General features: G+C 34.7%; 3 protein-coding genes across 4 annotated transcripts in view; 2 read left to right on the top strand and 1 right to left on the bottom strand.

The window, feature by feature from the left end:
- Window positions 1–8,323, top strand: part of LOC107729223 (ubiquitin thioesterase zranb1-B-like) — a 17,755-nt gene extending 9,432 nt beyond the window's left edge. The window contains exons 6-9 of the mRNA XM_016539655.1: window positions 1,923–2,043; window positions 2,676–2,805; window positions 3,980–4,209; window positions 6,949–8,323. Of these exons, the coding sequence (XP_016395141.1) occupies window positions 1,923–2,043; window positions 2,676–2,805; window positions 3,980–4,209; window positions 6,949–7,167 (700 nt within the window). The 3' untranslated portion in view covers window positions 7,168–8,323. The remainder of the gene's footprint in view (window positions 1–1,922; window positions 2,044–2,675; window positions 2,806–3,979; window positions 4,210–6,948) is intronic.
- Window positions 8,324–10,059: 1,736 nt separating this feature from the next.
- Window positions 10,060–15,919, bottom strand: LOC107729291 (26S protease regulatory subunit 4-like). 2 transcript variants are annotated; one of them, XM_016539759.1, is made up of 11 exons: window positions 15,818–15,919; window positions 15,156–15,209; window positions 14,889–14,985; window positions 14,665–14,789; window positions 14,344–14,529; window positions 13,968–14,096; window positions 13,484–13,580; window positions 13,198–13,387; window positions 11,261–11,412; window positions 10,903–11,057; window positions 10,060–10,372 (listed from the first exon to the last, which is right to left on the bottom strand). In XM_016539759.1, the coding sequence occupies exons 1-11, from the start codon at window positions 15,818–15,820 to the stop codon at window positions 10,238–10,240; spliced, it is 1,323 nt and encodes a 440-aa protein (XP_016395245.1). In that variant the 5' UTR covers window positions 15,821–15,919; the 3' UTR covers window positions 10,060–10,237. The 2 variants fall into 2 exon arrangements, with proteins under 2 accessions (XP_016395245.1, XP_016395244.1); XM_016539758.1 differs by lacking the exon at window positions 15,818–15,919 and adding an exon at window positions 15,622–15,737.
- A 6,107-nt stretch (window positions 15,920–22,026) lies between these two features.
- LOC107729222 (antimicrobial peptide NK-lysin-like) lies at window positions 22,027–23,089 on the top strand. The gene is made up of 5 exons (XM_016539654.1): window positions 22,027–22,105; window positions 22,241–22,305; window positions 22,572–22,670; window positions 22,754–22,911; window positions 23,029–23,089. The coding sequence occupies exons 1-5, from the start codon at window positions 22,063–22,065 to the stop codon at window positions 23,087–23,089; spliced, it is 426 nt and encodes a 141-aa protein (XP_016395140.1). The 5' UTR covers window positions 22,027–22,062.
- Window positions 23,090–25,231: the final 2,142 nt, after the last annotated feature.

Genomic DNA, 25,231 nt, shown 5'->3' with positions numbered 1-25,231 from the left:
GAAATCTTTCACTTCCTGCCTCTGTTCTCCACTGTGTGGGTCTCTTCAAACTTCTTGATAATACTTCTCACAGCTGTTCTTGACACTTGAAAACGCTTTGATAAACGTGTATATGCTTCTCCTTCTTTGTGAGCATTGACAATTCTTTTTCTCAAGTCTAAACAAATTTTTTTTGTCTTTGCCATGATGACAGTGCATATTATTTTACTAGGTGTTTTGAAAGATACTAATCCTCAGCTTACAGTGCAATTTAAAGGCTTAGAGGATTAATTAGGTTAATTAGGCAAGTTAGGTTAGTTAGACAAGTCATTTGACAACAGTGGTTTGTTCCATAGCCAATCAGATCATTTCTTAAAAGGGGGCTAATAATATTGACCTTAGAAAAAAAATTTTTTTTTAAATAATTATTTTATTCCAAGCAAATTTAAATAAATAAGGCTTTCTCCGGATTAAAAATATAATAAGAAATACTGTGTTAAAATTTCCTTGCTCTGTTAAACATCACTTGGGAAATATCTGAACTGAAATTTCATAGGAGGGCTAATAATTTTGTCTTCAACTGTATATAATAGTATTTAGATACTATTAGAGTTTTTATTAATACTTTGAATTCATTTTGAAAAATTTAAGGGGGTCTGAATACTTTCCGTACCCACTGTATATATATTTTAATTTAGGTTCAACTTTTAATAATTTTGTGTTTTGCCATTTCTATTAATTTCTAAGTATATTTGTATCGTATTTATTCATTTTAATTTCAGTTTTAGTTTGTTATTTTAGTACATCAAGTTAACTAAACAAGCTAACTCAAGTTCACAAACTAAATGAAAATGTTACATTGGCAACTAGCTGAAATAAGATTTTTTTTTATATATATTTTAAGTCAACGTTTATTTTATTTCAAGTAATGAAAGGTTTTTTCATGGGTTCTGCAGGTCTTAAAAAGGTCTTAATTAGTCTTAGTTTTGAATTCTTAATGTTTTCACAAATTAAGTTTAAATTGGAGCTGAAAGCCTTAAATTCATAAAGACATGGCATTAAATGTTGCATGCACTGCAAAAAAATTAATATCTTCCCAAGTATTTTTAATTTGTTTTACGATACAAATATCTAAACATTCTTAAATCGAGATACATTCACTTGAGATGCAAATTAAATATATGTCTTAAGTCTTGTTTTCTAAAAAATTTAACAAAATTAAATGAGTTAACAAGTATCTCTCAATGGGGTGTTTTTTCCTTTGAATTAAGTTGATTTGTCTGAGGCCGTTGGCAGATATTTGTTCTCGTTTTAATCATAAACTCGCTTCATTTTGATTAATTTCTCATAAAACTAGACCAGTTCTTTTGCTTCTCCAGTAAATGTATCTTGATTGAAGAATCTTTAGACATTTGAACTGTAAAACAAGACAAAAATACTGAGGAAGAACAACACTTTTGCAGTGTGAACAGAAGTTACAGTATAAGTTATTATTATAATTTACTGTTTGGGAGAGCAGATGTATTCAAGGCATAAGCTTCTTATTTTTTTGTAAAATAAATTAAAAAGTAATGGAGATCTGTTGGAAGTTGTATTTTCAAACTTTGAAGTGATGCTAACTCAAGACATTTACATTTAGAGACTTTATTGGTGTATTGTCTTCCAGTCAATTTATTCTTTGCTTGGTCTTAAAAAGGTCATACAAATTCTTATATTTACCTTCATAAAACCTGCAGAAACTCTGTTTTAGTTAACTGTAATGACCCTGAGTCATGTTAACTACCCAGAACACGCTAGTATTGTTTTGCAAAGGTGGCACCGCACGTTTTCTTCAGCAGATCTAGTCATTGTTGTTATCTTTGCTTAATTGCATCTGGGTTTATTCACATCAGTCTAATTGCATCGGTGTATTTTATCACGGATATAATGCGTGTGTTTTCCAGGTTCTACACGCGCTGGAAAGAGTGGGAGTCCTGGTATTCCCAGAGCTTTGGTTTGCATTTTTCTCTGCGGGAGGAGCAGTGGCAGGAGGACTGGGCCTTTATACTGTCATTAGCCAGTCAGGTAAGCAACCAGATGAGAAAACATTCGGATCTCACCACCTACTGAGATAGCTGCAGTTGACTCATACAGAATCACACATGCAGACACACATCCCACCCGAGAGGATGAGGGCTGAACAGATGTCTGAGCAATGAGCACTTTTTATAGCACTGTTTCCATTAGTTGGTTGTTTCCATACAGATCTATAAATGATTTTGTCAACATGGCATCAAAACTGACTATATTTACTTTCAGAAAAGAAAACACATTTTTCTTATTGTGAATGATTCAACAGTGCGTGTTATTCCAAAGAAACAAAATGATTTTCTTCATATGCTTTTATCAAGATGTAGCCATTTACTCCAACTCTGAACAGTTTTTCTTTTTGGCTGCTTTGAATGGATCAAAAAATTGACCCTTATGACTGTTTTTTTGGTCCAGGGTCACATATGTCAAATTATGAAAGTAAAATGAGTTGCATATGCTGTTTCATGTTGAATTCTTTTTCTTATAATGAAATATTCTGATGCGTTTGGGGAAACATAGCATTGAGGTTTCCCTAGTAAAACAAACAAATTGTTTTAACAATTTATTGTGGTTCTCTTGCTCTCTCTCTCTGTCTCTGTCTCTGTTCTTGTGTCATCTTCCTGCAGCCGGGTGCGAGTTTAGAGCAGACACACGTGTTTGTCTTGGCACACATCCTTCGGAGGCCTATCATAGTGTACGGTGTGAAATATTACAAGAGCTTCAGAGGAGAGACGCTGGGATACACGCGCTTTCAGGGTGAGCTGTTTTTAAGTGTGCTACGCTAGTGTGTAGATATTTCAATTTTATTTGGTTTGCTTGTTTTGCAATGGCTGCTTCTCAGATCTAGAAGGACAGATTGGCCTATGATCACTATCTATATAAACAGATAGATATAGACATAGATACTGTATATACACTACTATTCAAAAGTCAGTATGTTTTATTGTGTGTGTGTATATATATATAATATATAATTTTATATAATATATAGAATATAGAATTTTTTTTTTTAATGCTGCTCTTTTGAACTTTTTAGTCATCCTGGAAAATGTGTATCACTGTTTCCACAAAAATATTAAGTGGCATAAGTGTTTTCAACATGGTAATAAAAAGTTTCTTTTGCAGCAAATTATTAGAATGATTCCTGAAGGATCATGTGACGCTGAAGACTGGAGTAATTGCTGCTGAAAATTCAGCTTTGACATCACAGGAATAAATTCAGTTTGAAAATATATTCAAATAGAAATCAGTTCTTTTAAATTGTAATAATGCACAGTTTTTACTGTATTTTTCATCAAATAAATGCTGCTCTTCTGCTGGCGAGCAAAAGAGATTTCTTAATAAAATCGCACCAATCCCAAACTTTTGAGTGGTAGTGTGTACTGTATATATAAATTAAAATGTGATATATAATTGATATATTCATATTTCATACATTTATATAAAAGGTTTTTATGCAAGGAAGGTTTACTCAAAAAAAGATTTAGAAACAGAATATATGTATTATCCTTCTGTAAAACACAAAAATAGGTGCAGTTGTCAGCTACAAAAAATCTAAATCTAAAAAGTCAACAAATGGCCAAATCTCTTCCGAATAATTGACTTGGCCGAAGTGTTGATTTAATTATAAAGAGCTTGTCACTGCATATATCTGACGATTATATTCATTTTATCAGTATTTACAGGGATGATTAGTGTAAGCACATTAGCATTATTCTCTGGGCTGTTTGGCCACGTCGACCAAGAAATGTGTGATCTATTATATCTGCCGCTGACAGGCTGTTACTGCTGCTACAATGACGAAAGAGCCCGCAGAAACAATCCATATATCTCTGTCAACACTCTGCTGACTTCAAACACAGTGTTGGTTTTTAGGGTCAGTCACACAGCGTTTCTGTAATTACTGTTTGCTTTGGCTGTTATCTTGTAGGTGTATACCTGCCTCTGTTATGGGAGCAGAGTTTCTGCTGGAAGAGCCCTATCGCCCTGGGTTATACTCGCGGACACTTTTCCGCCTTGGTTGCCATGGAGAACGATGGCTACGATAATCGAGGCGCGGGTGCCAACTTGAACACAGACGACGATGTCACGGTCACTTTCCTGCCGCTGGTTGACAGCGAACGAAAGCTGTTGCACATTCACTTTCTGTCAGCACAAGAGGTGAGAACAGCTCTGCTGACATCAAAACACTCTGTAGAGCAGGAATATTTATGAGGGTTTAAGGCCTGTTTACACTACAACAGAATTTGCAGTGTGAAAAAAATATATACAAATGGATTGTCTTTTTTATTTTGTGTGGAGGCTGGGTTGTTTTGTAGCCGTTTTTTATTTATATTTAAGACATCACAGGTGAATATGGTAAAACATTTAACTAACAGATATTTTCCCCAGTTGATTAATCATAATACATTAAGACAATTGTTTTGCATTACAAGTTTTCTAAAATGTTGTGTGTAAATATGCAAATGATGCATTGACTAATTAAGTTTGTGCTAATTTGCATATATTTCCAGAACAGAAATCTGAATCTTTGATAAAGCCAAAATTCTTGTTTCATTTTGTTGACATATTAAAGTTTTTTTTCCGAGAGGGGATATTTTGGATATCTCTTTTTTTCACTCCATAAATAATCAGAAAATACTGTCAACGGCCAAAAAAAAAGAACATTTTCATAATGTTTTTAGGAATAAAATGTTATATAAATCATGTGAATGATATATAAACAAACCCTTTTGTAAAAATCTTCAGAATATAGGTAGAAATAAACTGTAAAGTTTGATGTAAGTGCAAGTGCTACTGAAGTGGAAATTTCAGAAAACATTTGAGAAAATGGAGAAAACAGTTATTACAGTTAATGAAAACTACATTTAAAACTAAAACCATACAAAAAAAATTGTTACTTTAAATAAACGTTTACCGGAATAAAATAATATAGAAAAGCATTTCTTTTTTTAATTTAGTGTAACTTAATGTACTAAAATGACTAAAACTGAAATAAAAATGAATATAAACTATACAGACACATTAAAAAATTGTAACACTTTACAGTAAGGTTTCATTTGTTAACTTTGCATTAACTAACAATAAGCAGTACATTTGTTACAGCAGTAATTAATCTTAGTTAACGTTAGTTATTAAAAATTGGTAATATATTTTATTTGAACCTCTAACTCTAGCACTTTCTATTCTATTTTAATTATACTTTTATCTATTTATCTTCTTTTTTTATTTAAGAAAAAACACTAGCTTTCTATTTTTTCTATTCTTTCTACTTGTTTTTCTTTGTGTGTGTGTGTGTATAATATATATATATATATATATATATATTAGGGGTGCTCCGATCAGGGTTTTTGAGGCCGATCACTGATCACAGAAAGCAGTATCTGCCGATCCGATCACCGATACCGATCTTGTGAGAGAGGAAGCAGCACGGACTGTGCTTTCACAGAAGAGTCCATTACTGATCCGTGGCTGTTTATCACAAGCACAACATTTATCCATTATTTTGATTTCAAATTTAAACATTGTCACTGGAAATGCTTTTCAGCATTGCGATTCTTTTCTTTTACACCGTACAGTAATACAATCTTTCACAGACATGTTTAAACACAATAAATATAAGCAACACATTATTCAATGCTTTTTACTTTTGCATTTACTTCTGCAGCAATAGACTCGGTGTGGAAACGATCTCTGCACTGCTGAGGTGCAGACGCACCGCTCCTGAATGCACTGCCGGGCCACAGCTGTGTGCAGTGAACGCTTTAATCTTTTAACATGAGCGCGGAAAAAAATACGCACCACGTATGCACTGCAAACGGAGTAATGTGAACCTGGCATTATGTGTGTGCGCTGCGAGTGTGCATGAGCGCACGGTTTCCAGGAGAGCGCGCGAGCGCTGGATGGTTAAACACAGGCAAGAATTAAAAAGTAATGCAATTTATAAACTTTAGTGACGATGTGACACTGCCTCGATTGTGCAAGTGACAATTCCTGTGTCAACTGTGCAGCGTGCAGCTCGCTTATAGACAGACGTGATGTGTGGTGATTTGAAGTCATTTGCGTATTTTGATATATATACACACACCTTGCTACGTGTACTGTGTTAGGCGAACCGAGACTTGTCATTTGCACTTATATATTGTTGCTCTTTTGTTAGTTTTGACTGCTTTTATTGTCCTCATTTGTAAGTCGCTTTGGATAAAAGCGTCTGCTAAATTACTAAATGTAAATGTAAAAGTACAGCTGTTCATTGTTAGTCCATGTTAGCTCTGGTCCATTAAATAACATTAATAGATACTTTTGATTTAAATGTTGGAATCAACGTTAATAAGATTAATAAATGCTTTAAAATTATTTTTCATTATTAGTTTGTTAACTAATGTTGTCAAATAATTTTAACAAATGGAACCTTATTGTAAAGTGTTACCAAAAAAAAAACTACTAAAAATGTCAAAAATGCACAACAAAAATAGCACTGATTGTCATTTAAATCTACAGAGGCAAAAGTGTAATAAAATAAACACTTGTGTATTTTGGATGTTTTTTTTTTCACTAGTCTGAAAGAGGACAATTATGGAAGCAAAATAGCCCAAAATCTTTAAATTGACCAGCGTATGAAAAAACAATGGTGTTGCCTGTGGTGTCTTGCCTTAACCATTCAATAATAAGCATATCTACTTTTTGATTTCAAACAGTTCATTCTATAATCTGAATATTATTTTTTTGAAAATCCTGAAAGCTCAACACCATACTGTTTTTGCTGCCAAGAAAAAATGTAATTGGCATAACTGTTTTTATCGCCCCCTTTCTGTACTGAATGGAAAATATATGTTTTTGTAAGCTGTTGTTGATGTAAGTTGACGTGTTCTCTGATTGGTTACTGTGCATGTCCATCAGATGGGGACGGAGGAGCAGCAGGAGCGGATGCTGCGGCAGTGGATGGACTGCTGTGTTACGGAGGGCGGGGTTCTGGTGGCCATGCAGAAGAGCTCCAGGAGGCGGAACCACCCGCTTGTCACTCAGATGGTGGAGAAGTGGCTGGACGGTTACCGGCAGCTTGCCGCTTGTCCAACTCTCTCCGACGGAGAGGAGGAAGAGGAGGACGAAGACGAGTGAAGAACAGTCGGCATTACTTGACACTACAACACGGCCCTCTTGCGTTCCCCGACACACAGAAACACACAAACACACACCGAAAGACAAACCCGAGCTTTCCTTTTTGGTTTTTGTCCCTAATACGACAATTAATTTGGGTTTGTTGCAAAATAAAGGAATGCAATCATGATTGTATTTGTCTTAACAGAGTATGTTCTTTGCTTTCGTTTGTGTTGTTTTTAATTTGCTGTTTCAATGCTTGTAGTGATTTAAGAAAAAGAGGAGGAAGGAGTAGGCGAGAAAAAGATATTTAAATAGGTAAATTGCAGCAATTTAAGCACCCTTTTTAAAACGTCCGGTTTCAGTTTGTAACAGAACCGACGCAGATGTCTATTTCTATTTGTGTAGCGTGACTAGACTGAGATTACTAAAACATCATTCACTATATGTTTGAAAACGAGCATTATCTACGAATCACACGTATGACTGTGACGATTGCTTTTCTAAATAAAGCCGCCGTTACGAGGAGAACGCAAGTGGACATTTTAACTCGATTTCTAACAGATTTTCTGTATTTATCTGAATAATAGTTTGTGAGCCATAGAAATGAATGCTTTTCCACTCACATTGCCGTCTCTTGTCGTCCCATCTTTGAACTACGCTGCAAAGAAAAAGGCATGTGTCAGTTTACTATGTCCGTTGGATGAGATTTCATGCCCTTTTTGGAAGGGAACATTATTTCAGCTTTTTTCAATGTGGTCCGTTCACTCTTTCAGTTGTGTATTTGTGTGTGTCGTTTGTCTTTTGTAAAATGTCTGCCACAGATTTTTCAGTGCATGTTTTTTTTTTCCACTCGGGTTTCCAAAACTCTGTCATCACATTCAAAGACTTGATGTAGACCAAAGTGAACATTACGAGAGATCTGTGGAGTGTTTTTGCAGTGCTAATATAACCGGTTAACTGCTTTGTTTTTCCCTGTTTTCATCTCATCACCTCTTGTATTTGTGTCCGGTCCTTCTCACATCCTCATGTTTTATTTTCTTTTTTAAATTATGTGATAGTTCTACTACACTATGGTATATTTGATATATAAGGTGGAGACCAAACTTGGTGATATTGAAGACCTAAGTGTTTTGAATGTCCAACTATGAAACTATTATAAAACTTCAAAACAAAACAAAATGTGTGATTTCCTACATACAAACTACACATGCTCATATGAGAAATGCTCATTGCAGCTGTTTTATGTAAGGATGTTGCAATAGCAAATTCATTGCTATACCTTGTCTATTTGCAATTTAAATGATAACTTTCTAGACTACACATCAACCCTGAAAGGTTATTTTGAAAAACCAGAACAGTCATGCCAAAGCATTACAAGTCAAACAATATGCTGCTAGAATATCATGGTGAGTTGTTTGGCAATACAGAACCTGCTCAAACAATGCATGCATGCTTCATTAACTAGTGTACACTTTGTACAGGGTTTCTGCCACATTTGACGAGTGAATTTCTATTACTTCTCCAGTCAATGTGCTTTTTTATAGCGGGGGCAGATTTCAGTTTATATCTCAAAATGTAGCCTAATGTTTGTTCCATACCTGTATGAGTTTCTTTCTTGTACTGAACACAAAGACGTTATTTTTGAAGAATGTGGGTAACCAAATAGTTGCTGGTCCCCATTGACTTCCTTGGTATGGAGAAAAAAAATAGAAAAAATAAAAATGGGAACCAGCAACTGTTTGATTATAAACATTCTTCGAAGTATTTTCTTTTGTGTTACACAAACGTTTCAGGTTTTCAACTTCTCAATTTTCATTTTTGAGGGAACTATCCCTTTAAGAGAAATATGTAATTATGTTGTAGTCTTCAACAAATCAATTAATAGGCCATAAATATACAAATGCGAACATGAATCCAGGTTTTAATGATTTACAGTGTGAAGTCTCAAAACCTAAACTATTTTTTTAATGACTAACCCAGGGGAAATTATAAACTGTGTAAAACAGGATATCCCTGTAAACATTTCAGCTGTGGCTGTAATGAAACCTGCCTTATGACAGTTTTCCAGACATAATGAAGACAACAGGTTAAGTAAAAATATAATATGTAATCTATTGTATATATTTAGTAAAATGCTCCTCTGTTGTTATTTAAAAAAAATTTCTAGCTAACGAGCTATGAACATTACATTGCTTTCCTGAGGTATAGGTAAAGTTGCGTGACAATTGATTAGAAGCGGTTTTATTGACGTAATTCTGCAGTTAAAACTCTCATTAAGCGATTACTTGATACATTTCATAAAGTTGTAGTTTCCTTCAACATACTTTGGATATTCAGTCATATTCATTTCACGTTAAAACTAGTAGTAAAGAGGAAGAGATGATCGGTTGACTGCCGTTTGAATCTCACGCCACATTTAATGGCATCAAAATTGACATTTGTTGTTTAAATTTCATTATAAAACTGACAAAATTTGAAAGCTTATTCTTTGTTTCTTATAAAAAAAAACAACAACAAAGAAACAAGCTCACTGCAGTTATTGGATGCCAGGCGTGCGGTTTAGTAAAGTTTTGTTTACACATCAACTGAAAAAAGGCACAGATTATAAAAGGTCATATATCATCAAAATGAGAGTATATTAAAAACTAAAAATCTATATTATCAGCCCTGCATCTCACAGCTGACATGCTTACCTTTTGTAACTTTTATGTTGTGTGCAGGAAACAGACACTATTGATACTATTGATTAAACGTGAAGTTTACAGCCAATGATTTCGACCTTCCAAAACTATTTCAGCCCAAACTGAAAATTAATTTTCGGCCTCTGTAATTATTCTGTAATAATTTAAGTTAATCAGTAGAAAATAGGTCTGAAATGTTCCACAAAATAGTAATCCAAACCCAAACCAATGACAGGTAGATCTCAGGCTTTAATCGTCAGAGAATTCAGGAAAGGCTCAGAGAAACTCAGTGAACTGAAATATTTAACTGGCATTGAGCACAAACGAACAACAGAGGGTTAAGTCAGGAATTAATAGTTAATGTTTAACAAACAAAAAAAAAAAGTGTAAGACTGTATAATGACATGTTAAAGGTAGAGCCCCTCCGGTGTCCCCTCCTGCTTCTTGTACAGGACGTTCTCTTTAGACTTTTTGAAGTCTTCATTAGTAACTTTCATTCTCCGTTCCCTCAGAGCCATCAGCCCTGCCTCTGTGCAAATGGCCTGGAAGAAAAACATATAAAATCACTATTAAATACAATGAAGTGCATATACAAATTTGTTCAATCATTCATGACCTTTGTTCATGTTGTAATTAATATTTGAGGCACTGAAGGGATAGTCCAACCAAAAATGAAAATTCTTCCATTGTTTACTCACTCTAATGTTGCTCTAAACCTGTATGACTTTCTTCGGTGCAACACAAAAAGACATTTTGAAGAATGTTGGTAACCAAACAGCTTTGGTTCCCATTGACTTCTATTGTAGGGACAAACAAATACAATGGGTGCCAATGGGAACTAAAACTATTTGTTTAGCAACAATCGTCATATACAGGTTTGAACAACATTAGGGTGAATAAATAATGGCGGAATGTTCATTTTTGGGGTCCATTAAACCTAAATTAAAATTGTAAATTAGTCAGACAAGGTCAAATGAACCACATTACCTTGTTCTGCAAGACAATGTTTTTCTGTGTAATCAAATTGCATAAGATTATGCATCTATTTAATTAAATGGCCCTTTGATGCTACCTTGATATCAGCACCGGAGAGGTCCTCTTTAGCCAGGATGAGGTCGTCCAAAGTCACGTCACCTGCTACCGTCATCCTGCTGGTGTGGATCTGAAAGATTCTGCGCTTGGTCTTCTCATCCGGCAGTGGGAACTCAATCTTACGATCGATTCTACCTGTGGAATCACAAAAAGGAAACACCTAATTTTAGTCTACAAAGTAATGTGCTTCATCCAATTATGTGCACTTTAAAACAAAGGAAACTCTCACACTAATGTTTGTGACATCAGACGTTTGTGTCTGGCCAGTGAGTCCACTTTGATTCAATTAGCATGTGAAACGCACACCAGAAAAAAACATGGTAAGCTGACTAATTCACCTGGTCTAATGAGAGCTGGGTCAAGTGTCTCAATCCTATTAGTAGCCATGATGACTTTAACGTCTCCGCGCGAGTCAAATCCATCCAACTGGTTTAACAGCTCCAGCATTGTTCTCTGGATCTCACGCTCTCCTCCTGAATTAGATTCATACCTGCAGAGAAACAACATCCAAAAGTCAGTGTTTATCGCTGTTTATAATAAAAACAATCTAGTCTGTACCCGTTATACACACACCTGGGGTCACAGAGAAATGTTGTTGTTTTTTTTTTATAGTGGAATTATATCTCGCATAGCTAGTATATAGCTTAGCATACATTTTGTCAGTGTTAGTCTAAAAATCTACCCACAGCTTTGGTTTTATTTTGTGAATTATGAGTGAATATTGGGTAAATAAGTGTATGTAATGTGTAAATTTAAAAAAAAGTAAAAGTATTGTGTAAATAATACATTTAAAATATTTAGAATTTTAATTAGTTTGTTCTATAACTACATACATATGCACCGATCAGGCATAACATTATGACCACCTTCCTAATATTGTGTTGGTCCCTCTTTTGCTGCCAAAACCCAAAAGGGTCTGGCTGCAGACTTGCACTTGCACTCTCAGACACTTGCGCTTCCGCAAGTGACGTCACTTGCAGTCTTTTTTATTTTGTTCTATTTATTGATTTTTTGTTTTTGTTTGAATCTCTCAACATTTTACAACAGGTGATGAAGACAAGAAAAAAGAAACTAAATTACAATGTCACTTGCAATCGCCACTTGCCCTCTCCGCTACCTGTGACGTCACTTGCAATCGACACAAATCGTGCGTGTTGCCAATGGAGACAAGACGCTGTGATGGTGATTAAATGATTAAAACTAATTTAGTACTATAACATACAGGGTCCTGCAAGAAAAAGCAAGACACGCAAATCCGTGGCCACAGAACAGCAGAATATGAACGCAATGTGCAAAGTCTCTCGTTAAGCGTTTTCCTCCCGTAGAAAACCATAAACACTTAATATGGCTTAATGTATTAAGATACATTAAGTGCAATTAAAAGATCAAATTCGATAGTTATTATTTAATGTACTACAAGGCAAGCAGATGGCCATGAACATAATGCGCAAATTTTCACTTGTCCTCCTATACAGCAAAACGCTTAATGTGGCATAATAATGGACTAAGATGATAAAGACAATTCAGTAGCCTATAAGTCTTGTTGTTGATGCAAAGTACAGACCAGCAGATATGAACGTGCATTATGAAATTATGTGATAGGCCTATTAAAAGGATCAACTCCGTACAGGCAAGCAGACGAGCCCAGAACGCAATGCGTTAAATTGCATGTTAAACATTTTCCTCCCATAGAAAATCATTATAAATAAAACATAATATAGCTTAATGGACAAAGACAATAGACATTTTATTCTATATGGCAAAACGCTTAATGCGAAACTGCGTGTTGCATTTATTCTGGGCTCACCTGCTTGCCTGCACAAATTAGTTATGTATGTTTTAATAATGAAGAGGAGCATATTGAGTTTGGTCTTTATCATCTTTACTGTATTTTTGATCAAACAAATGCAGCCTTGGTGAGCAAAACCCTTCATACTAGGGATGCACAGATACCGATACTGGTATCGGTATCGGGCCCGATACTGGTCTCCTGTACTCGTACTCGTTAAAATGCCCCGATACCAAACGCCGATACCACACAGCATGCGATCAATGCCATTACATTTTGGTTTGACTGTATCTATTTGATAAATGAAGTTAACCAACTAACATTATACATACTCTTTTGGTTTCTGTACCCAATATTTTAAAAATGTACAAATGCAATAAAATATTGGTATCGGTACTCGGTATCGGTAAGTACCAAAAATAAAAGTATCGGTATCGGGCGAGTACTGGAAAAAGTGGTATCAGTGCATCCCTACTTCATACTCACCTCTTTGTGCCGATAGCGTCAATCTCATCTATAAAGACAATGGACGGAGCATGTTCCTCAGCCACTCTGAAGAGCTCTCGCACCAGTTTGGGACCATCACCCAGGTATTTCTGAATAAGCTCTGAGCCCACCACCCTCAGGAAGGTGGCAGACGTCTGGTTTGCCACCGCCTTCGCCAGAAGAGTTTTGCCTGCACACCAGCAAAACATAACATCAACACAAACCATATGCTAAGAAAATGACAACATACAGACGCAAATTGGTTTTTAAGACTCCTCAGACTGACCCGTTCCCGGTGCACCATACAGAATGACCCCTTTAGGCGGCTTTATTCCCATCTCTTCATAATATTCTGGATGGGTGAGGGGAAGCTCCACAGACTCCTAAAAGATGAAATGCACAAGGTCAAACATGCCTTAGAATTCATTTTGATTTCATGCAATGTCCTGATTAATGTTCTTGTGCAGGATATCATCAGTGTATGTAATTCTAAAGAAGAAGAAAAAACACATTTCATCAAAATGTATAGACTGCATCTGCTTCTGAATTAAATTGAATTAAACAGCTGACATAATCAAGGACAAGTAGACAGAGAAAAACTGCCAATAAGAAATAAAATAATATTGAAATAAATATAAATTAATATATTTATTTTAAGGAATACAATGTATGTCCTATTTTTATAAACCAATCAAAATCTTTGCATCTTTTTGGCATTTTTTTTTTGCCACTTTGAAATTAAATTAATTTTATGGAAACTAATCTATTACCTTGATCTCTTGAATCTGGTTGTCCAGACCTCCGATGTCTGCATATGTCTCTTGCGGGGCTTTCTCTACTTTCATTACAGTCACCAGAGGGTCTGTGTCATCCATCAGCACCCCGATCACGGCATGAACCTGCAAACATTTACATAAATTAATAACAAAACATAATTCCTATAATTCATATTGAATACATATTATAATACATAAATTAATAAAATAATTTAATAACGTTATTATTGACAACTCTAACAAAAACATTCAAAATTCAGGAATAAAATTGACTTCTGTAGTAAAATTACGTCAAGTGAGTCAATATTAATGTCTATTTATCTTCCAGTTTATCTTAAGGTCTGTTATGTTATTTTCGAGGCTCACTAACCTTGTGGTTCAGTAACACCGAGCAGCCGGGCTCTAGAAGGTCTTTATCTACAAATGACAGAATACTGACATAATGTTCCGAGCCCACTGATGTCGACACAATGGCGTGATTATCGTCAATGATCTCCTCCAGAGTTCCCACAGACATGGGCGTCCCTCTGAGATCATCCACTTTAGATCTCTCCTCCTGTAAACAAAACATGATGAAGGGCTTTGAACCAAACTATGGTTCTTCTGATTCAAAATAAAAACAATGTTAATTATACAAATCGAAAACATTTATTTTATATCATATAAAATTATGACACAATAATGTGCTCACCTCTTGTTTCTCCTCCAGGGGTTTCATCTGCTCCTGGTTCCTGATGAACTCCTCCTCCATCAGCAGATAGTCTTTAATTCTCTCTTGTTTGAGGAGTTTCAGTCTGCACTGTGTGTGCGGAGTGACTGAGGAAGGAAGAGACAATGACAGCTCATGATTTTATGCATCACTACTATCTATGTAACAGCCTCTCGAAAGGTTTGGTATAATGATGTTTATTTTACCCAGGGGGAGTTTGCTAGCAGCATCTGGTCCCTTCACTTTCTTCTTCCTTTTCCCAACTCTTGTGGGAATGGGAGGCTCATACTTCTTTTTCTTATCCTGAAATTCAATGCACAGAAATTAATAATCAGTACAGTAAATTTGTCCATTTTAACTGCTAAATTTCTCTAAGATCAATCACTTCAGAGATTCGTACATGTTTTTTTTTAAATAATATTACTTAGTAGTGAGGTTTTGTGTGTGTGTGTGTGTGAGAGATAAATACTCACTTTGTCATCTTTCTTCCCTCCACCAGGTCCTTGTCCTCCACTCTGACTTTGACCCTGTAAAAATCAAACATTCGTTTAACCTGATGTTTTGATGATGTCTATCACCTACACTGACTTATGAACTGATTATATTTAGTATTTTGCTTCATGTTTCATGAATTTATGACACAATAATTCAATACATCTATCTATATAAATACAGAGAGAGAAATAGATAGATAGATAGATAGATAGATAGATAACACATATATAGTACAAAAGGGTTCATTTACATTCAAAAAGGTAATAACATTTGTAAACTGTTTTAGAATAATTCATCTTATTTGTTTCATTATATATTTGTATGACACATCCATTTATCAAATTTTTCTTTAATACCAGTACCAATGTTTAATAATAGGTGAATATAATAAGAATAACGTGTTGACATTATTAATCATACATTTATTTTCTTTTTATATCATACCGTGATTATCCGCTGGCTAACACAACAAGCTAACTTCGCTGCTTTACTGCCTAACAAACACATTTGTCAATATAGACACATGTCTAACAGTTCTAAATATGCATAATTAATTTCTAAACCACAAATACATATGCATATATTAAAGATTTAAAATAAACTTTTTTTAAAAGAGAAGAAGCGAAATATGCTGGCTCACCATTGTCGTTTGCTGTCTGTTTTTCTTCTTCTGCACTAACAGATCAAGCCAAGTGTGTCGCCTACGCCACCTTCTGGAGAGGAGGGCACATTGACTGACGTCCTCAGTACTTCTTCATAATAACCTTACCCGTGCAAATTGGTTAATAGTGTTTGTAATTATTGAGCAAGTTGGTTATTAATTAGCTGCTTTTATTTTTAACGATTTGACCCCACAAGAGGAGCTTACGCGAATAAAATATCGCGAGATTACACTGTTTGCAACGAAGGGCTGTGGTTAAGGTCTCGCGAGACTTTCACAGAGTGAAAGTTACCATCCTTGGTTACCATCTTGCCGCTCCAACCCGAATAAAATAATGGGGAGCGTCGAAACCTTCAAGTCTCTGGAAGATTTCAATGCATGTCTTCAACAGTACGAGGAAGACACGAACACAAAGTTTATCGTTTTGAAGAGCGATCGTGCATTTGGCAAAAATGGTACGTTTCAAAATTCTGTAATATCTGAAGTTCTAACGTTAGATGTTTTAATAGATTTTAATTATCTGTGCAGTTATTACTACTCACAGTTAGTGATCTGAACTAACCTAACCCTAGATATTTTCTGGCGCAAAACTTATGACTTATGCATACAACAGCGTACTAATAACTAGGACTGTATATCTTGATAAATGATTAATCTTTTGAATATTTTAGCAACCACCTAGCAACGCCCTAGCAACCAGTTAGCATACCTTGGCAACAACAATCCACTATACAGCTCCACTCAAAGTTCTTATTCTTCTGTATTTTGATTTTTGTTTTTAGATCTGACAGTGGAAAAACAGCTACAATGGGAAGTGAAGATTGTTTCTTTTAATGGTGTGCCTTTTAAGATAATTGGGGAAAAGACATATATATGTCACCAAGGAAGAGACAAGCATGCCAAAGCCAAACAAAGACGTCAGGAGAGTAAAGTAAGAGGTTCACACAAATGTCCTATCATATTTGGACATAACTTTTATAGTTAAAATGGCTTTTATTCTGTGTGTCTTCTGTTTCAGGCACAAGGTCATGAATATTCATGCCTTAAAACAAGACGCTTGATGCAGCAAACCAAAAAAAGGGGTTGTCCTGCAACCATAAATGTGGTTCATATTGTGAAGTTTCCTGAGTATAACACACTTAATACATTCTGTCAGATCAGTCATATTTGTGACAACACTTTTTTGTCTGCACTTGGATATAAATAATTGTCTAATATATTAACACCATGAAGCATTAAGTGATACAATTAATTTCTTCCTTGTAAATCAGAGATTTTTTCCTAACAAGTCTCATTCGACCATCTTGTCATACAGCATTTTTGCAAGTGTCAGACACATTTGTAAACTGTAACAGTATTTTAACTGAAGAAAACCCATATCAGAAACGAGAGAAGTCATCAGCTGTTAGAGAAGCACTACGACTAGATCCAAAGCGCGTGCGCAGAGAAGAAATGTTTGCGGCCAGCTTCCCAGATATTAAAAAACATCAAAACCACCCCATTTTTGGAAAGGTTTGTGCCTTAGGATTGATCTCACAAGTTATGACAGACTAATGTGACATGAAATTAATACTTTTATTCAGCAAGGATGTATTAAATTGATCAAAAGTGACAGTAAAGGCGTTTCTAATGTTACAAAAGATTCCTATTTCAAATAAATGTTGCTCTTTTGAACTTCCTATTCATCAAAGAATCCTAGCAATGACAGTTTTCACAAATACATTAAGCTGCACAACTGTAATCAAAAATATTTATTGAGCAGCAAATCAGCATTATAAAATGATTTCTGAAGGATCATGTGACACTGAAGACTGGAGTAATGATGCTGAAAATACAGCTTTGATCAGAAAAATAAATTCAAATTTAAAGTATATTCAAAAAGAAAACCGTTATTTTCAATTGTAATAATATTTCGTAATATTACTGTTTTTTTACTGTATTTTTGATCAAATAAATGCAGCATTAGTGAGCAGAACAGACTTCTTTCAAATCAAAACCATTTCAAAATCTTACCAACCCCAAACTTTTGAACAGTACTGTAACCATTTTGTTCTGCTTGAACCTGCAGGAATCAAGAGACATTTGGAACATCATTAAAAAAAAAGCCAAGGCAGGAAACAGGAAGTCCAGTGCAGACCATCATAATCTACAGGTAAAGATTGTCACCTGATTGAGATGCTGTTAACAAAAGTCAAAATAAAATATCATTCAAAACCAGCTTTGCTTCTGTAATATGATGTATTTTAAAGTTAAGAAGGGTGCACAAAAAACTGGATTAGTGTCGTCAGCCTAAAAAGGCACATTGTATCAGAAGTGGAGGTTAATGCATTTTTTTTTCTTTGGAATAATGTGTACAAATAACTCATTCACAATAAGAACTAAAGTCAGTTTGGATTTCATGTTGGCTTTCTTTGAACATTGATTGGTGTCTTATGTTGCAGAAATGTTTTTATTACATTCAAAACTCTTTAAAATGAGTAATTTACAAGTTATACATTGTAGACCTTGGTAAACACATGGAAAGAAGAGGGCTGTGCTGTTTAGAGGAGGTGTTTAAGGGTATGTTTAAAAGTGTTGAAATATTTTATTTAAACTAGACCAGAGGATTTGGCATGACAAATGTAATAGCAGCACTGCTAGACTGCATTTATACAAAAGCACTGAGTCTGATTTCGGATCACCAATGTTCCCTTAAATTCTGAATTTTTCATCATTGCCTGACCTGAAATTACCACTTTTAGGTGACCTAAGTAAAATTATTGGCTTCCTCCCAAGTGGAACGAGCCATAGAAGCAAGAGTGATTAATGTTATTTCATATTATATTAATTTCATAATATTTTAAATACTATGTCAGTTCTTGATTTTAGAAATGTTGAAGGCCATCACATCTGTATGCTAAATTATTGATTTATTTTAATACAACAGAGTCTTCCACTCTGTTGTATTGAGTCATGAGCTGAATGAACAGATAATTTCTCCAAAATGTTCTAAAATGTCAGAACTGACAAGTGAGCATCATTTTTGGTTCTAAAGTGCTCCTCTGTGATGTTCACCGTGAGAAGGCATGGATGGAGTGGACAAGAAAAAAGGACAATGGTGTGGCAGAAGTGGGTGAATGTGTTTGGAAATGAGAACCTGAATGTGGCTGCTTTCAAAAATAAAGGTGTTGAAAGACAAAAGGATGTTCTGAAGCATTCATACCTCAAGGGACATCGAAACTGCAGTCAATAGTAGCCATTATGAGAAACTTCCTGCCGAGATCATATCAAAAGTAAGAACTGGACTGTTGTAGAAATTCATTTGGCATCAGTCATATTTCACCCCTAGCCTAAATAAAGAAATAAAATAATACATTTTGCTGAATGAAAGTGAAGCCTTTTAGTTTTTTTGGATAGTGAAAGTTTTTTAGTGTGATTATCCCCCCAAAAAAAACACATTGTCAAAAATGTAAGAAAATATATTTTAATTAGTATTTTTAAGTATTAAATCACAGTAGTAAACAGTAATACTGTACTGCAATTTGTATGTGTGTGTGCGTTTATATATATATATGTATGTACTGTATGTACACACACACACACATATATATACGCACATATGTATGTTTTGTTTTGTGAAAAAAATATTGGTATATATACAGGTGCATCTCAATAAATTAGAATGTCGTGGAAAAGTTCATTTATTTCAGTAATTCAACTCAAATTGTGAAACTCGTGTATTAAATAAATTCAATGCACACAGACTGAAGTAGTTTAAGTCTTTGGTTCTTTTAATTGTGATGATTTTGGCTCACATTTAACAAAAACCCACCAATTCTCAGAAGTGAATTGGTGGGTTTTTGTTAAATGTGAGCCAAAATCATCACAATTAAAAGAACCAAAGACTTAAACTACTTCAGTCTGTGTGCATTGAATTTATTTAATACACGAGTTTCACAATTTGAGTTGAATTACTGAAATAAATGAACTTTTCCACGACATTCTAATTTATTGAGATGCACCTGTATATATATAGAGAGAGAGAGAGAGAGAGAGAAAGGTAATTGAATAGATTAGTAATATATTAGTATAATGTTTAATATATCACATATTATTATAATGTATAGATACTATATTAGGTATAAAGCAATATTAGCAATAATGTGACCTAGATATGTTTTTGTGAGATTCATTTGATGGTTAGAAAACTGAACATGAACTGAACTAACTAACTAAAAAAAAAAAAAAAATTCCATATACAGATATGTTGAATTGAATGTCAAATGCTCAAATGGCTCATGTAAATATAGCACAAATGTGCCTTGTTATGTAAGAGACAGACCAAGAATTATGGCTCTACACATCATGAAAAGGCACCAAGAATCGCTGCTTTAGAGTGAGAGAGACACAACATCTGCTGGAGAGAACGTCTTCAGTGTTCAGAGTCAAACTTCCCAGGAAAAACATCAGGTGAACTTTGGAAAAGATGATGACATGCCTTCATGTACATGCATGGACTATCAGAGACATCTTCTCCCATGCCAGCATTTCTGTGCTGTTTTTACCTTAGTTCCTGGCTGGAGTTGGGAGAATCTGAGCGCTGCGTACAGGAACAACCCTCTCTTCACGTTTGACGAGGTTTGCCTTGGACAATCTGGTATACTTCCTGCTGATATTCAAGACAAAGAGGTTTTGAAGAAGAATCAGGCGAACGACACTAGTCCAGAGAGAGAGAGCTGCACCTCCAGTCCAGAAAGATGTCTGTCTCCTGCTGCTCCCTCAGAGACCATCCTAACCACTCCTAAAGCAGAAAAAAGAGAGAAGTGTGGTACCTTGTTAAAGGAGATATCAGAACTGACATGCCACATAAAGGATGGGACGTTTCTAGATTCAGTAACCGATCGCCTTTCGGATCTGTTAGAAGATATAAGGCAACACGCTCCCCATGATGACATCCTTGACCTTTCCTATGCACCACCATCCAAAAAAAAGATGTGTTCAGCATCCGCCGGACACCCAGAACCACTTCCAATCCCCAAAAGATGCTCCGTATCTGGAATAGTTGATGAGGGCAACTTTTTGAACTACCTTTTTAAGGTGTCACACTTCCCTTAATCATGATTTGTTGTTGTAAACATTTTTGTCATTAAAATGCTTTTAATTTTGTGTAATAATTGTAGTACGTGTGGTATTTTGAGTTGTAATTTCTCCTGTTCTTCAGAAATAACATGGTTGATGTAGCCTAACAAACCCTCAGGCCGAGTGGGGTCATTTTCCTTTGCTTTCCTGACAAAAGTAGCTTGCTGGTTATTAAAAGAGCAATTTGACACAAGTGATCTTGAGAATTGTATTATAGTTTTTGTTCTTGTTTGCAGGTACTTCTTCAGTTGAAGATAATCACTAATGTGAAGATTCTCTCTATTGTACAGTGGAGTTCAAATGTTTAGGGTTGTTAAGATATTTTTTATTTTTTGATAGAATTCTCTCATGCTCACCAAGTCTGCAGTTGATTGATAAAAAAAAATACAGTAAAAACAGTAATATTGTGAAATATTATTAAAGTTTAGAATAGCTATTTTCTATCTGAATATGCTATAAACTGTAATTTATTCCTGTGATAAAAAGCTGAATTTTCAGCATCATTCCTCCAGTCTTCAGTGTCACATGATCCTTCAGAAATCAATCTAATATACTGATTTGCTGCTCAAGAATCATTTCTTATTATTATCGATGTTGAAAAAAGTTGTGCTGCTTCATATTTTCAATTATTTAGGATTCTTTGATGAATATAAAGTTCAAAAGCTGAATAAAAATTGCTGTTCAAAAAAGAAAACCTTACTGACCCAAACTTTTGAACAGCTGTGCATTTGCACTTTTTCAGTACAGATATTTCCATAAGTAAGAGTTGTATGTACGAAAATAATAATGCATTGTTTGTAGCTATATTTTACATGTACATTTTATTTATGACCTGTGCAGATAAACTCCTAATTGGTAACACTACAACATTTAGTCTTCACAAGCGTCAACCGCAAGTGAGTGTTTTTAATCAGAACATTACTCACAACTCCCCAGGATCATTTTGTTAAACATGATCAAGACAACTGTGGTTTGTGGTTGGAAAGATACTCACTTGCGGTTGATGCAGACCTCTTTAAAAAGAGCTCCACATGCTTCTGAGGAGCAAATTTGAACCTCGATTCTGAAAGCTTCGTCGTCACGCTGGTTAGAGATCATCTGCTAAGATGCTCCGCAACATCTTTCTTGTCAGCTTGCTCGTATGTGCAGGTAAAAGAATCACTAATTCAGTTCTAAAACGTCTTCTATTTTGTGTTAGGGATAATTATTTGTCTTATGATTCTAATATATTCGTCTTAAGCTTGAATCAGTTGTTTTAATTCATTATTGTCCATTTATTTGTAGTCTGTGCAGATCATTGGGAGATCCGTGAAGTGGACTCTGCTGAGGACCAAGATGAAGAGATCTCTGTAAGCATCTCCTGGTGATAACAAATAAGTGTTTTTTAAATAAGTGTATACTTAACAATAATGTCCGATGCACATATCTGTTTAACAAGACTGGGGGGAAACTTTTCACTCATTTGCATGTGATTAACAGGTGATCGATGACTAATTAAGCATGCATAGTTTATTGCATTGTCTCTTTGAGTCATTTGGAGATTGACTTCTGCTGTATTTTTATTTGTGTTATTGTTATATGATTCATGTTTGTTTCATATTGTGATGTTTTTCAGGCTGATGGCATGCCGAAACAGCAGATATTTAGTAAGTGCAAAACATGCAAAGCCATCATGAAGGCAGTGAAAAAGAAACTCTCCACTAATGCAACGCCGGTGGGTGTCATGATTGATATTAAATTACTGAACTGACCATGCATCTCACAACAACTTTTAACTAAATCCATCATTTCCCTCAGGATGAAATCAAAACCAAGCTCAACAAGGCCTGTGATAAATTTAAGCTGGTGAGTGGTCAGTGCAAGAAACTTGTTCAGAAGTATCTGCACAATATAATTGATGAGCTGATGACGGATGACGGGCCAAACACCATCTGTATCAAAATCCATGCCTGCAAGTAGGTACACAGAAATACCCATGCCAAAAGTTTACAATCATGTCTTTTTTCCCCACAGTAATATGGTGATAATATGATTAAATTAAGAGATTTTAAATAACTTTTGTTTTGTTCCAGGCCAAAACCACCCATAAAGGAGTTCATTTTTGCACATGATCAAGCTCATGACAATTTTTGAATGAGAATAAATGATTGCATTGAAAACATTACAGTATATGCATTACAGTGAAAAATAAAAAATAAAACAATCAGTTATCTGTGGTTTCTTTTATTTTTATTGTTTAATAATTAAGCTAAATCAAAAGTGTTTAAAATATAAAATAATTCAAATAAAATGGTATTCAAACATTCAGAGACAATAATAATCATCGTTTTACCACATCATTTGCCTTCTAACAAGCTCATGTTTCCACCAATGACTACAGATGTTTTAGATAAGAGCACTGCTATGAAATTAATCAAATTAAACAGAAAAGTATATGTTTACATCATAAGTCAACTATGTTGCTTGCAGAATATATATTAGTTCAGTCCACTGTGATTATGACAGATGTGAATGGGATTTGTACGTAGTTGCAGTTAAATGAAGGGTTCTTGCGGTTAACCACGAGACTTCTGCCATATCCAGGACAGAGGTCCTATTACAGTTGTGTACTATCACACCATTTAAAGTGGCATGCCTCATTTGATGATGCCATTTCTGAATGACATCTTACAGAGCTTGACTTGTATGACTATGCTGAGAGGAAAATATAATTTCTCACTTTTATGCGCCCCTATAAAATCTGTCACTTGTTAAACTATACTATTATACTACTATCTATCATAACATCTACTAATGCGATATTTAAGATTTAAATGTTGCTTTTTGAGTCACGTATATTAGTTATTTACTACAGTTCAAACTTTTTTTTTTAAAGAAATCAATACTTTTATTCAGCAAGGATGCATTAAATTCATCAAAAGTGACAGTAAAGACACTTATTATATCACAAAAGATTTCTATTTTAAATAAATGTTTGTTTTTAAATCGTCTATTCATCAAAGAATCCTGAAAGAAAATGTATCATGGTTTCCACAAAAATATGAACTGTTTTCAAGATTGATAATAATTAGAAATGATTCTTGAGCAGCAAATCAGCATATTACAATGATTTCTGAAGGATCGTGTAACACTGAAGACTGGAGTAATGATGTTGGAAATTCAGCTTTGCACCACAGGAATAAATTACATTTTAAAATAGAAATAGAAAAAAGTTGTCTTTGTAATAATATTTCACAATGATACTGTTTATATTGTATTATTAATCAAATAAATGCAGCCTTGGGGAGCATAAGAGACTTCTTTCAAAAACAGAAATCATACCCACCCCAAACTTTTGAACAATGGTGTACATTTTCAAAGGATGTAAATGGAGTAAGATGCTCTTTCCAGCCAAAGCGTGTAGTTTACCACTACAACCAGCAGGGGCCAAATAACCATGCTAACCGGCCCAACCTTGAAACTTGACCCTATAAATTGCTCTCTGGGCACTAAACTAGAAAAGGTTAAATGTTGAGACGCTTTTTTACCCAGATACCAGGTAAGGCTGAGTAAGTAGTACCAGATAAAACTATGCAACCACATTGCCACACCCAACCACTACTGAGTTTCAGGAGAAAAACTAAGCAAACTTAAGTATGACACTGATTACCTGCATGGCACCATCTAATGAGGCCATCTAACATGAATGTGGCTATTTAGATCAACAGATCCCACATTCACACTCATCATCAGTCATTTAGTTTTAGCACAAAACCCCCCTTATACATCCTCCCCTAATACTTCCCTGACAAAATAATAGGCTACTCGTGTGCTAAACAGATGCATTAGATGAACAATTATTTAGTCAAAGCAATTGCTAGTACCATATTATTGTATCGGTGCCATTAAAATAATCATTATTGATATACAGAGTCATTTGCATTTGCATTTATGTTTTCATTATACGTTATTTGCGATCGGTTAGTTGTGATCTTTAGCTTAAGTTAACATATTGCACTTTTATATTACTGTGATATTATATTTTATATTATATTTTCATGCATGCTTTATTTGTTCACAGAAAATTAGACAAAATAAATAAAAAAAATATCATTTCATGATGGTGTTAATAATAATTATTATTAGTGCAATATTGCAATTTTTTACAGAAATTAGTTTGACAAAATTATTTTAAAGGTGATCTTAACGATTTCATGATGATGTTGGTAGTAATTTTTGCTAATTATTTTCACCAATAATAATCATTTTTATTTGTCAATTTTCTGTTTGTGTTTT

This window comes from Sinocyclocheilus rhinocerous, unplaced genomic scaffold (assembly GCF_001515625.1).
Source record: "Sinocyclocheilus rhinocerous isolate Xijiao unplaced genomic scaffold, SAMN03320098_v1.1 scaffold1268, whole genome shotgun sequence".
In the NCBI taxonomy this organism is placed as follows: Eukaryota; Metazoa; Chordata; class Actinopteri; order Cypriniformes; family Cyprinidae; genus Sinocyclocheilus; species Sinocyclocheilus rhinocerous.
Note: the sequence above shows the minus strand (reverse complement) of the source record. Positions and strands in the feature narration are given on the sequence as shown.

Excerpts from the sequence above, each read along its gene's own strand:
- LOC107729291 (XM_016539758.1), bottom strand. The coding sequence starts at position 15,684 with ATGTGTTTGTTAGGCAGTAAAGCAGCGAAGTTAGCTTGTTGTGTTAGC. Across the intron at positions 13,388-13,483 it reads GTATGGTGCACCGGGAACGG|GCAAAACTCTTCTGGCGAAG; the intron begins GTCAGTCTGAGG and ends GCTGGTGTGCAG. Across the intron at positions 11,413-13,197 it reads GACGCTATCGGCACAAAGAG|GTATGAATCTAATTCAGGAG; the intron begins GTGAGTATGAAG and ends GTTTCTCTGCAG.
- LOC107729222 (XM_016539654.1), top strand. The coding sequence starts at position 22,063 with ATGCTCCGCAACATCTTTCTTGTCAGCTTGCTCGTATGTGCAG. Across the intron at positions 22,306-22,571 it reads ACCAAGATGAAGAGATCTCT|GCTGATGGCATGCCGAAACA; the intron begins GTAAGCATCTCC and ends GATGTTTTTCAG. Across the intron at positions 22,912-23,028 it reads ATCAAAATCCATGCCTGCAA|GCCAAAACCACCCATAAAGG; the intron begins GTAGGTACACAG and ends GTTTTGTTCCAG.